This window comes from Chiloscyllium plagiosum, chromosome 32 (genome assembly GCF_004010195.1).
Source record: "Chiloscyllium plagiosum isolate BGI_BamShark_2017 chromosome 32, ASM401019v2, whole genome shotgun sequence".
Classification (NCBI taxonomy): Eukaryota; Metazoa; Chordata; class Chondrichthyes; order Orectolobiformes; family Hemiscylliidae; genus Chiloscyllium; species Chiloscyllium plagiosum.
In genome coordinates this window covers 30,596,887-30,609,633 of record NC_057741.1, presented here as the reverse complement: position 1 = coordinate 30,609,633, position 12,747 = coordinate 30,596,887, and the positions used below count along the sequence as shown (strand labels likewise).

Here is a 12,747-nt window from a genome sequence, read left to right as displayed (position 1 = left end):
GGTGCACACACTGTCCTAATTTCGAATGAAATCCCTGTTCCTTCACTGTCGTTGGGTCAAACTCCGGGAGCTCCCTTCCTAATAGCACTGTAGGCATACTCACCCCACCACGGACTGTCTAGCTACCTGAAAGAGCAGCACTCTGAAAGCTTGTACTTCCAAACAAACCTGATGCTGTGTGATTTTTAACTTTGTCCACCCCAGTCCAATACTGGCACCTCCACATCCTGTTCAGGAAGGCAGTGCACCTCTTCAAAGGCAGTTAGGGATGGGCAATAAATGTTGACAATGCCAGAAATGCCCACATCCCATTAAGATGGAAAAAACATTTTATCATGAAAGTTCTCAGCTCCCCTTAGTGCCTGGGGAATGCATCCAGTAAGGAACAGCCATATAAAGTCACATGAAGCCAGGGAAATCTCGGCTTCAGTCCTTAGTCTTCACTGGGGCAGCTCATTTCTGCTGAAGTGGAAGTAGTGGAGCCTATAATTGGCTTAATTGCTTATGCAAAAAGGATAAAATCAGCCTGATTGCTACAGCAAAAATTCCAAAAACGTTGAAAGAAGGTGGACACCAGATATGAATGGGAGTTGCAGTAACACCCCAAGCAGTTGAATAACTACAACCCTAATTTAAGAGTCGAATTGGGAAGGGAGAGAGGCTAGTCAGTACATCTCTGAATTGTGCCATGGGAAATGGTAGGAATTGCTGGAAAATGTGGGTACATGGTTTTAGATTAGATTACTTACAGTGTGGAAACAGGACCTTTGGCCCAACAAGTCCACACCGACCCTCCAAAGAGCAATCCACCCAGATCCATTCCTCTATACCTAACACTATGGGCAATTTAGCATGGCCAGTTCACCTAACCTGCACATTTTTGGACTGTGGGAGGAAACCGGAGGAAACCCACGCAGACACGGGGAGAATGTGTAAACTCCACACAGACAGTTGCCTGAGGTGGGAATTGAACCCAGGTCTCTGGCGCTGAGAGGCAGCAGTGCTTACCACCGTGCCGCCCACGTTTTGCATACTGAAATCCCACACCTGATTCAGTTTGGAAACCTGCTCATCCTCGAGCCTTTGTGGGGCAGTGCTTGTGCCCCTGCCTCTGGGCAAGGAGGTCTGGGTCCAAGTCCTACCTGCTCCTGAGGTGTCTAACAACATCTCTGAATATAGACGATGCAGAAAATATCTACAGCACTCATCCTCATGCAAGTGAAAAGTAATATGTTTGCAAGCAGTGTGGAGAGCCATGTATAATAGCACATAAACACCAGCATGGTAAACTGTCTGATACAAGTCTGATCCTGTGCAAGATACAAGGGAGCAAGGTTGTTGCTGGTGACCAGGAGTTGAAACCCATCAATCCCTCGAGGTGACAGGACTGAACTGAATTGGCAGCTTTGTGACTGCATTATGTGGGGGTGGAACGGAAGGGCGTAGCATAGGGGAACACTGATCAAACTTGGGAATATTTCCCCATGTAAACATGCTGCCTTCTAACTCCTGCTCAAGAAATAAAAGATCACAGATAATGTTCTGACTGATAAGCATCCCCTACCTTTACACCCACTCCAGGCAATGTTGAAAGTGCATGGCTTTTAGATGTTTAAACCTCCCTCATTATCTCATATTACTTTCAGTTTCTAAGAACATTGCCTTTAGTCACATTTGATTCCCTGCCTGTCTCCTCCTGTCTCATTTATTTTGCACAGAAAGTGAAACAAGACATTTTAATATCATTTTCTTTGGCTCATCACTGTTTATAGCACAGGTATTAGTTTGCTATTAGTTATCCTTTGAAACCTAGTTAATCGCAGATGCTCATTTACTGTTTATTCACTCCACTTCTGTTAACAAAATGACTCCCTCCCAAGTCGATCTCTTCCGACTATGAAACAGTAAGGACTGCGGATGCTGGAAGCCGGAGTCAATTGGTGTGAAGCTAAAACAGCACAGCCGGTCAGGCAACATGCGATGAGTAGGAAAGTCAACATCTTGGGCCAAAGTCCTTCGTTAGTCCTGATGAAGGGTTTCAGCCTGAAACACTGACCTTCCTGCTCGTCAGATGCTGTCTGATCAGCTGTGCTCTTCCAGCTTCCCATCTCTTGACTGATCTCTTCCTACATTTGATTGTCTGCTATTCCGTCCCATTCACGTCACATTTTCAATCCCGTCACGGCTTTTTCCCAATAAGTCTCTTTCCTCTCTATCCCAACTTTTCACACAACTATAGAAAGCAAGATTCCAGTGCAGCACTCATCTCCCACTGGACCACACCACTGTCACATCAGAGCCAGGCCTTCTGACTAAGCAAAAGAAGATTTGCAAAAATGTTCCTATTTGAACAATCATTTGTTTATTATGAGATTCAAGTGTGGCACAGGCAGCTCCTACCGATTCAACATAATAGGATGTGGGCGGCACGGTGGCACAGTGGTTAGCACTGCTGCTTCACAGCACCAGAGACCCGGGTTCGATTCCCGCCTCAGGCAACTGTCTGTGTGAATATTCTCCCTGTATCTACGTGGGTTTGCTCCAGTTCCCTCCTACAATCCAAAAATGTGCAGGTTAGGTGAATTGGCCAGGCTAAATTGCCTGTAGTGTTGGGCGAAGGGGTAAATATAGGGGAATGGGTCTGGGTGGGTTGCAGGTTGGCGCCGACTTGTTGGGCCGAAGGGCCTGTTTCCACACTGTAAGTAATCTAAGTAAATTATCTAGTGCATTGAACTGAGCAACATAAATATTATGCAGCAAAGTGAAACTGGGATGTTTGAAAGAAACAAAAGGATGAGATAATTCGAACTTGGGCAGAGAACATCTGACCTGTGTATGTGGTCTAACATCAGATTGATCTGACAGTGTTACTTTGACCCACTTGCTTTTCAATCATTGGTATATGTAAACAGGCAAATTCTGCACTCAGCAGATTCCCTTCCATATGGTCCATATGGAACTATAATGAAAGGCTTGGAACACCAGGGCTGTTTTCACTAAAACAGGGAGATTAAAAAGTGGTGGGCAGAAATGTTAATTATGCTGAAGGAATGGGGCAGATTGTTTTCAGTGGTTGAGAGGTGTGTGTGCATGTGGGTGGGATAGTGTTATGGAATGAAAATGAAGCTTATTCATGGTCAGAATCCTCCACCAGAATCTCTTAATGTAGGGAGGCTGCTGTGCTGCAAATGTTCAGTCCTAAGATGTGAATGGTGCTGGCTTGGCTAGCATTTATTGTCCAACTCCAGCCCCCCTTGAGAAAGTGATGGTGAGGTGTTTTCAGGAACCGCTACCATCTATGTACTGTAGGTTGACCCACAATGCTCTTAGAGAGGGAATTCCAGGATTTATACCCAGCAGCTCTTAAGAAATGGTGATTAATATGTTCCCAAGTCAGTGGCTTGGAGGGGAACTTGCAGGTGGTGGTATTTCCATGTATCTACTGCCCTGTCCTTCTAGATAGAAGTGGTCATGAATTTGGAAGATGCTGTTGAAGGATCTTCAGTGAATTTTTGGAGTGCATCTTGTAGATAGTTCACACTGCTGCTACTGAGTGCTGCTGGTGGAGAGAGTAGATGCTTGTGGATGTGGTACCAATCAAGTGGACCACTTGTCCTGGATGGTGTCAAGCTTCTTGAGTATTGTTGGAGCTGCCCCATCCAGGCAAGTGGGGAATATTCCATCACACTCCTGACTTTTGCCATGCAGATGGTGGACAGACTCGGGGAGTCAGGAGGGGAGTTACTTGCTGCAGCATTCCTAATCTCTGACCTGTCTTTGTGTTTATGTGGGGAGTCCTGGTGAATTTCTGGCCAATGGTAACCCCAAGACTGTTGATAGAGGGAGATTCTGTGATGGTAATACCATTGAATGTCAAGGGGGGATAGTTATATTTGTCTCTTATTGGAAATAGTCTTAGCCAATGTTACTTGCCACTTGTCAGCCCAAGTCTGGATATTGTCCAGATTTTGTTGCATTTCAACCTGACAACTCAAGAATGGTGCTGAATATTCCACAATCATCAGTGAACATTCCCACTTCTGACCTTGAGATGAAGGGGAAGTCATTGATTAAATAGCTGAAGATGGTTCATAAGCCATAAGACCATAGGACCATAAGACATAGAAGCAGAAATTAGGCCATTCAGCCCATCAAGTCTGCTCCACTATTCAATCATGGCTGATAAGTTTCTTAGCTGAAAATGTATTGCTGGAAAAATGCAGCAGGTAAGGAAGCATCCAAGGAGCAGGGGAATCGACATTTCGGGCATAAGCCCTTCTTCAGGAATCCTAAAGAAGGGCTTATGCCCGAAACGTCGATTCTCCTGTTCCCTGGATGCTTCCTGACCTGCTGCGCTTTTCCAGCAACACATTTTCAGCTCTGATCTCCAGTATCTGCAGCCCTCACTTTCTCCTCCCTGATAAGTTTCTTATCCCTATTCTCCTGCTTTCTTTCCATAACCCTTGATCTCCCTGACAATCAAGAACCTATCTATCTCAGTATTAAATACACTCAGTGGCCTGGCCTCCACAGCCTTCTGTGCCAGTGAATTCCATAGATTCCCCACTCTCTGGCTGAAGAAGTTTCTCCTTATCTCTGTTCTAAAAGGTCTTCTCTTTACTCTAAGGCTGTGCACTCGGGTCCTGGTCTCTCCTACCAATGGAAACATCTTCCCAGCATCCACTCTGTCCAGGCCATTCAGTATTCTGTATGCTTCAATTAGATGCCCCTCACCCTTCTAAACTCCATTGAGTATAGACCCAGAGTCCTCAAACGTTCCTCATATGTTGAACTGTTCATTCCTGGGACCATTCTCATGAACGTTCTCTGAACACGCTCCAGGGCCAGTAACAATTTTCCTGAGATATGGGGCCCAAAACCACACACAATACTCCAAATGTGGTCTGACCAGATCCTTATAGAGCCTCAGAAGTATATCCCTGGTTTTATATTCAAGTCCTCTCAAAGTAAATGCCATCATTAATTTTCCTTACTAACTCCTGACACAACCTGTAAGTTTACCTTGAGAGAATCCTCGTCTAGAACTTCCAAGTCTCTTTGCACTGCAGACTTCTGAATTTTCTCCCCATTTAAAAAATAATCACTGTCTCTATTCTTCCTACCAAAGTTCATGACCTCACACTTGTCCATGTTGTACTCCATCTGCCACTTCTTTGCCCACCCTCCTGAGGAACTCCAGCAGTGATGTCCTGGAGCTGAGATGACTGACTTCCAACAACCACAATCATCTTCCAATGTGTAGGGTATGACTCCAGCCAGAGGAGAGTTTGCCACCTGATACCTATTGATTCCGGTTTTGTTCGGGCTCCTTGATGCCATACTCGGTCGAATGTCAAGGGCTGTCCCTCTCCCCTCCCCTCTGGAATTCAGCTCTTTTGTCCATGTTTGAACCAAGGCTGCAATGAGGTCAGGAGCTGAGTGGCCCTGGGGGAACCCAAACTGGGTGTCACTGAGCAGGTCATTGCTGAGCAGGTGCTGCTTGATAACACTATTGATGATACCTTCCATCACTTTACTGATGGTTGAGAGTAGACTGACGGGCGGTAATTGGCTGGGTTGGATTTGTCCTGCTTTTTGTGTACGGAACATATTGGGGAAATTTTCCATATTGTTGGGTAGATACCAGTGTTGTAACTGTACTGGAACAGCTTGGCTAGTGGAGCGGCAAATTCTGGAGCACAAGCCTTCAGTACTAATGCTGGCATGTTGTCAGGGCCTATAATCTTTGTAAAATCCAGTGACTCCAAATGTTTCCCAGTATCAGATGGAGTGAATCGAATTGACTGAAGACTGGAATTTGTGATGCTGGGGAGGAGGCGGAGATGGATCATCCACTCCACAATTCTGACTGAAGATTGCTGCGAATGCGGTAGTGGTTGGGGGATTATTACTTGGGATCTAGCTCTGATTTGCTGCTTAACTGTTTGGCATGTGAGTAGTCCTGTTTTTTGGCTTCACCGGTGACACCTCATTTTCAGGTATGCCTGATGCTGCTCCTGGCATGCCCTCCTGCACACTGCATTGAACCAGGGTTGATCCCCTGGCTTGATGGTAATGATTGTATGGGGGATATGCCGGGCTATGAGATTGTGGATTGTGCTGGAGTACAATTGTGCTGCAGTTGATAGCCCACAGTGCCTCATGGATACCTAGTGTTGAGTTGCTAGACCTGTTCGAAGTCATCCCATTTCTTTTGGAGATAGTGCCACACTACAAAATGGAGGTATTCTTAACGTGAAGGCGGGACTTTGTCTCCACAAGGGCTGTGAGGTAGTCAGTTTTACTGATACTGTCATGGACAGATGCATCTGCAGCTGGCAGATTGGGTGAGAACAAGGCAAGTATGTTTTTCCCTCTTGTTGGTTCCGTCATTATCTGCCGTAAACCCAGTCTAGCAGCTACATCCTTTAGAACCCAACCAACTCGATCAGTAGTGCTGCTGCCCAGCCACTCTTGGTGGTGGACATTGAAATCCACCCACCCAAAATACATTATATGCCCTTGCCACCCTCAGTGCTTCCTCCAAGTGTTGTTCAACATGGAGGCGTACTCATTGATCACCTGAGGAAACAATTTCCTTGCCTATGTTTAACTTGAAGCCATGAGATTTCATGAGGTCTGGAGTCAATGTTGAGGACTTCCAGGGCAAATCCCTCCTAACTGGCATAGTACTATGGTGTTCTACCTCTGCCAGGTCTGTCCTGCCAGTGGAACCAGAACATATCCAGGGATGGTGATGGCAGTGTCTGGGACATCATCTGTAAGGTGTGATTCCGTGCATATGGCTATGTCAGGCTGTTGCTTGACTAGTCAGTGAGACAGTTCTCCCAATTTTGGCACTAGCCTCCAGATGTTAGTAATGTAGACTTGGCAGGGCCAACAGGGCCATTTCTGCCATTGTTTTTTCTAGTGCCCACGTTGATACTCCATCTGGCTTCATTTCTTTGTTGAGACTTTGTATCAATAGATACCATTTCAGGGTATTTCAGATGGCAGTTGAGAATCAACCATGTTGCTGTGGCTCTGAAGTCAAACCAGGGAAGGATGGCAGATTTCCTTCCCTGAAAGAGCATTAGTGAACAAAATGAGATTCTCCCAACAATTAATTCATGGTCATCAGTATATTGTTAATTCCAAATTTTTAAAAATTGAATTCAAATTCCCACCATACCTTGACAGGATTTGAACATGTGTCCTCAGCACATTAACAAAAAGCAGAAATTGCTGGAAAAGGTCTGGAAGCACCAGCGAAGAGAAATCAGAGTTAAGGTCCAGTGTGACCTTTCGCCAGAATAGAAGGATGTTCTTCTGAAGAAAGATCACTGTACCCAAAATGTAAACTTTGCTTTCTCTCCACAGATGTTGTCAGATTTGTGAATTTCTCCAGCATTCTCGATGTTTGTTTCAATATCCATTCCAGCTATGAGGCCTCCTCACCCCACATTTGCAAAGTGTTTATCCTTAACCAATTGTCTGTCTCTGACAGTGAAAGGTGTTTTAGACCTTGGCAACACCCGGTTTGTTGTACTTGAGATATTGTATGCAATATTTTACCAGTCTCTAAAGCAAAGAGATGATTCTTTGTGCTCAAGGGATTAGTGATGAAGTCAGTGTGCCACTTACACTTGATATCATAGTGATATGGTGCACCTTCTGACTTAACTGCTCTCTCCTTTACTAAGAAGAGAGAGTTAAGTTCCTCTTTAAAACACAATGATGTATGTGCCTTTAAGACAGCAGATTTACTGTTACCTTTGATTTGTGAACTTCATTCCAATCAACTAAGATTTTAATGCACATTAACACCTTCTGATGTAGGTTCACACAACAGTGCTCAATGTAAGTCATCAATCCACTTCCAGATTGTATTTTTGACAGTAATTGTCAGTCCTGGCTCTGGGTAGCACTCATGCCTCTGGGCAGGAAGACTGTCAGCTCAAGTTCCAGTCTAGAATCATGAACATTTAATACAGGATATTCCTCACAATACTAATTGGTTCTGCATTGTCAGAGGTGACATCTTTCAGGTGAGGTGTTAAAACAAGGGTTCTCAGCCCTTTCAGATGAATGTAAAGATCCCATGCCATAACTTAGAGTCATAGAGTCATAGAGATGTACAGCATGGAAACAGACCCTTCGGTCCAACCCGTGCCCATATCCCTCCAAACCCTTCCTATTCATATACCCATCCAAATGCCTCTTAAATGTTGCAATTGTACCAGCCTCCACCACATCCTCTGGCAGCTCATTCCATACACGTACCACCCTCTGCGTGAAAAAGTTGCCCCTTAGGTCTCTTTTATATCTTCCCCTCTCACCCTAAACTTATGCCCCTAGTTCTGGACTCTCCGACCCCAGGGAAAAGACTTTGCCAATTTATCCTATCCATGCTCCTCTTAATTTTGTAAACCTCTATAAGGTCACCCCTCAGCCTCCGACGCTGCAGGGAAAACAGCCCCAGCCTGTTCAGCGTCTCCCTGTAGACTTGAGGAAGAACACGGGAGCTCTCCCTGGTGTTCTTGCCAATTTACATCCCTCAACACCCTCAAAAGATTATTTGGACCTTTATTTAAGTGCTGTTTATGGAACATTATTGTGTGTTAGTTGACCTTTATGCTTCCTAGATTGCAAAAGTGACATTTTAAAAGTTACTTCACTGTAGATTGAGAAAGATGGTTTGTAAATACAAATTGTTTCATTTTGTGTAATTCAGCAAAGAATATGTTGCCTCATTGCATTCGTGGTTTTCCACTTACCTCCCGAAGAATATTTGTAAGATTACTCATTTTAATTCCTCACATATCGAAACAAGTATACTAGCATCCTCGGCAAGTGTGCTACCAACTGAATCAGAGCTGACACCTAGGGGTACATTTCATCATCGCTGCTTGGGTGGTAATCTGCTGCTTGCCATGTGTCTAGGGCAGTGATCTTCAAATTCTTCCCAGAAAAAAAGTTGGCAAATTTCCCATGATTCCACACACCACAAACATTGCTTCACTCCTGACCCACCCCAGCACTAACATCTGACATTCGGTATTAACCCATCCGAAAGAACACAGAAGCATGGTCTCTCTGAGTATTCTTGCACGTTAGTAAACACAGTAAAAAACTGCAGAACAGTACTGATAAAACCAGAAGACCTCAAACACCACAGGCATCCCTCAAGAGATTCCAGTTTTTAAAACCTATGATTCAGAAGATCAAGGTTCAACTTGAATTGATAAAACAAAGACAGTTGAAGAATGATGAGCTTGATGTTTGCTTGTTAATGTCAAATGCCAAAACCATAATATTCAAGAGAATAATTTGTTCAATTTTACCTTTAATAATAGTTAAATTACATTTCTAGGTTTCAATAAAGTAACAGAAAAGTAGACATGAATCCTTATTATTAACAGTATTTTCATCAATCTTCCAGAGGGTTCACAGTTATCATGTTTGCTACAGTTTTTAGCTTTTATCATCGAAATGCAATGATATTACTCCTTTGCAAGTAAAGACATTGCACAAACCAAAATAATGGTTCAAAGAATAAAATGCTCTCACATTTGTAAGGTACCTTTCACAATCTCAAGATGTCTTAACATGCATCAAAGCCAATGATGTATTTTGAAATGTCATCCCTCTTACGATGTAGGAAATGAGGCAGTCAATTTGTGTACAGCAAGCTCTCACTTGATAATAACTGTAAAATTGGTTGTTAGAAGAATGACAGATATTGGTCAGATCGCTACAGGCGACTTGCCTATTGTTTATTGAATGGTGTCACAGAACGTTCACATTGAACTGAGAGAGCAGGTTTTTCATCTCATCCACACAACAGCAACATCTTGCAGCTCTGAAGTGCCAGCCTAGGTTACGTGAGCAAAGCTCTGTAGTGGGGACTTAATCTTCTAATGTAGAGGTAAAAACTTCACGAACAAAACCACAATTGAAACCGAGAAATTACCAAAATAAACATTGCCAAAAGAAGAAGCTGCACATACCAGGTAACATTATGTGCCATTAATAGCAGAATTATTAAAGTTGAAGCAACATTGCATGGCATAGAAAATTCTCCAACTTTACAATGCGCACAATTTTCAGATGTTAAACTTTCCCCGTAATCTTAAAGGGGGTTTGTTTATCCATTAAATTAGAGGTACAAAAAGTCAACGGCTTGTATCATACACTATTACAGAGAATTATTTTAAAATCACTTAGAAACAGAATGTTGATCCAAACAGTCCATATTAGTGATTATCCTCTATACAATTAACAATAATCTTCAGCTTGGGTGTCTATTTCTTTACCAATTTATCCTATCATTGTTTCTTATCCTACTTGGTATCCATTGTTGACATGGGTTTTGACTGAGATTTCTCCAGCCCCCTCACTGCTACTTTGGCCGAAGCAACAAGTGGTATTTATATAGCACTCATAAATAAATAAATGTCTCAAAGTCTTCACTCACATCAACAGGGGGTCCTTCACAAGTTAAATTGGGTTAAACCTCAATTTCATCACCTTGGCGGCTTCAGTCCTTGACTCTGGTGGCACTCCCTAATCCTTTCTGGATGACCGCCTCCCCTTGTCGTCTGTCCTCCCTCATGTTGAATCTCAATTTGTTCTACACCTTCTCAACAATGGAAGGGAGAGTGTCTTCTTTTTATGACTCCATCCACTCTGACCAATCCCTTCATGATCTTCAATTTGCTCATCAAATCACTCTGTTCTTTTCTTCTCTATTCTAAGCCTGCAACCTTTCAGCATGTTTGTGGGGAGCGAAAATAGTTTTGGCGAATATATTCTAACAGGACAAAATGATTCTTATCTGATATTTATTGTGCACTGACCTTATTCTAGTAACATCCACAATCTCTGTTTAAGCAACCCGGGAGCTGATTTCCCTCAATTTAAAGCATGACATGTTTAACCTGGTCAAATGGGGAATTTGGCATTCTCTTTACCTGTCCACGGTGCATGGTCAGAAATAAAACAATTCAAGTCCTCGCAAGCCGAACAAGAAAGAAGGCAGTTCAATTCCTGGTCTTGGTCAGAGTGACCTGGTCACCAGGGCAGCTACCCTCAGGATCTGAGGCTGAGGACTGTAACCGAGCCTGCTGGATGCTTCAAGCTACAGATTCGCAGAATTATGTCTGCACAGATGGAGGCCATTTGGCCCATTGTGCCTGCACCAGCTCTTCAAATGAGGGTTGTTAACCAATGCCAATCTCCTGCTTTAAATCTCCATACACCTGCACACTTTTTTCTGTTCACACAAACCATCCAATGCCCCCTGGAGTGCTTGAATTGAACCTGCTTTCACCACATTTCCACGCAGCGCATTCCACATTCTAACCACTCGCTGAGTGAAAAAAAAAGGATTTTCTCACATCACCCTTGGTTCATTTGCCCATCACATTAAATCTATGCCTTTCTCACTCCCATTCCTTGTACAATCAGGAGTGACTTCCCCCTATCTATTCTATCCAGCTGCTCACGATTCTGGATCTCCTCTCAACCTTCCCTCGAGGGAGATCCGTCCCCAGCTTCTTCAATCTATCCTCATCACTAATGTTTCTCATGCCTGGATCCTTTCTTGTAAATGGTTTCTGCACTCTCTCTCCAATACACCTTACCCATAACATGGCCAAGAACTGGACTCAATACTCCAGCTCAGGTCTAACAAGTGTCTAGTACAAGTTCAACATCACCTGTGTGCTCCAGTGACTCTATGCTCCTATTAATAAAGGAGCAAATTACTGCAGAGGCTGGAATATGTACTGAAAACAAAAAAACAATGCTGGGAATCACAGCGGGTCAGGCAGCACTTGTGAAATCCAGCGGGTTTTTTTTTTGTTTTCAGTCCTGTGGATAAAGCAGACAGTCCATGGGAAACTCCTTTTTGCCAATCTCAATGAGTCCCAAAAGGGAAGGGAGTTGCTGCTTGGCAGATGGTCTCAGTCTGACACTCACCTGGCTGGCGATAGGGTTCTTCTTACTCAGCCTGCCGGGCTGCAAGCCGACAGACCGGTTGACCGGGGGTGTCTGGTCGGCGGCTTGCCCACTCGCCGGAGATTTGATGGAGTTGATTTTGGATCTGGCGGTGTGAACGCTCGGGGAGCCCAGGATAAGCAAGGTAGCCCAGAGAAACAGACAGCCGGCAGGAGTCATCCTCGACTGGACACGCAGGGAGGGGGGGGTGTTTGGAATTACTAAGGAGCAACTTTACAAAGAAAAGGGCTTAAACAAGAAAATTAAAATCACTTAAAGACTGGGATAAGCGCCGCTGGTCTCTCCCCCCACTGTTGTAAGTAATCGCTATTTCGCTGAACTGCATTTGCTTGGAAAGCACTCGCTGTTTCTCAGTCTGTGTCCCCTCCTTCTCCCAGCCCCTCTATTTATACAAGACCTCCGTCTCATTCCCTCCCCCCCCCCCCCCCCCAATCCAGGAGATGACAGAAACCGAGAGAGGGAGGGGGTGTTCGCATCCAGGCACCTCTCCCCTCCCCACTAACCCCCCTCCTCCACATCCCAGTACAAAATAACACCCTCCCTCCCTCTACAAAGATCCACAGACAGACTCGAGAGACAGAGAGAGAGAGCAGGAGACGGGAACAATTACTGAGAACTGGGGCAACAGGAGCATTACTGACAGCAGTACATTGTAGAGTTTATCCTCTCTGGGGTTAATTCTCTCTCATCCTGCCCCTGGTCTGATCCCCAGGCACCCTGCAGGAG

The 12,747-nt window shown here is 44.3% G+C and overlaps 1 protein-coding gene across 1 annotated transcript in view; it reads right to left on the bottom strand.

Moving 5' to 3' along the window:
* The window catches only part of dkk2 (dickkopf WNT signaling pathway inhibitor 2), a 42,424-nt gene extending 30,224 nt beyond the window's left edge, over positions 1-12,200 (bottom strand). Inside the window, exon 1 of the mRNA XM_043674335.1 lies at positions 11,983-12,200. Within this exon, the coding sequence (XP_043530270.1) occupies positions 11,983-12,180 (198 nt within the window). The 5' untranslated portion in view covers positions 12,181-12,200. The remainder of the gene's footprint in view (positions 1-11,982) is intronic.
* Positions 12,201-12,747: the final 547 nt, after the last annotated feature.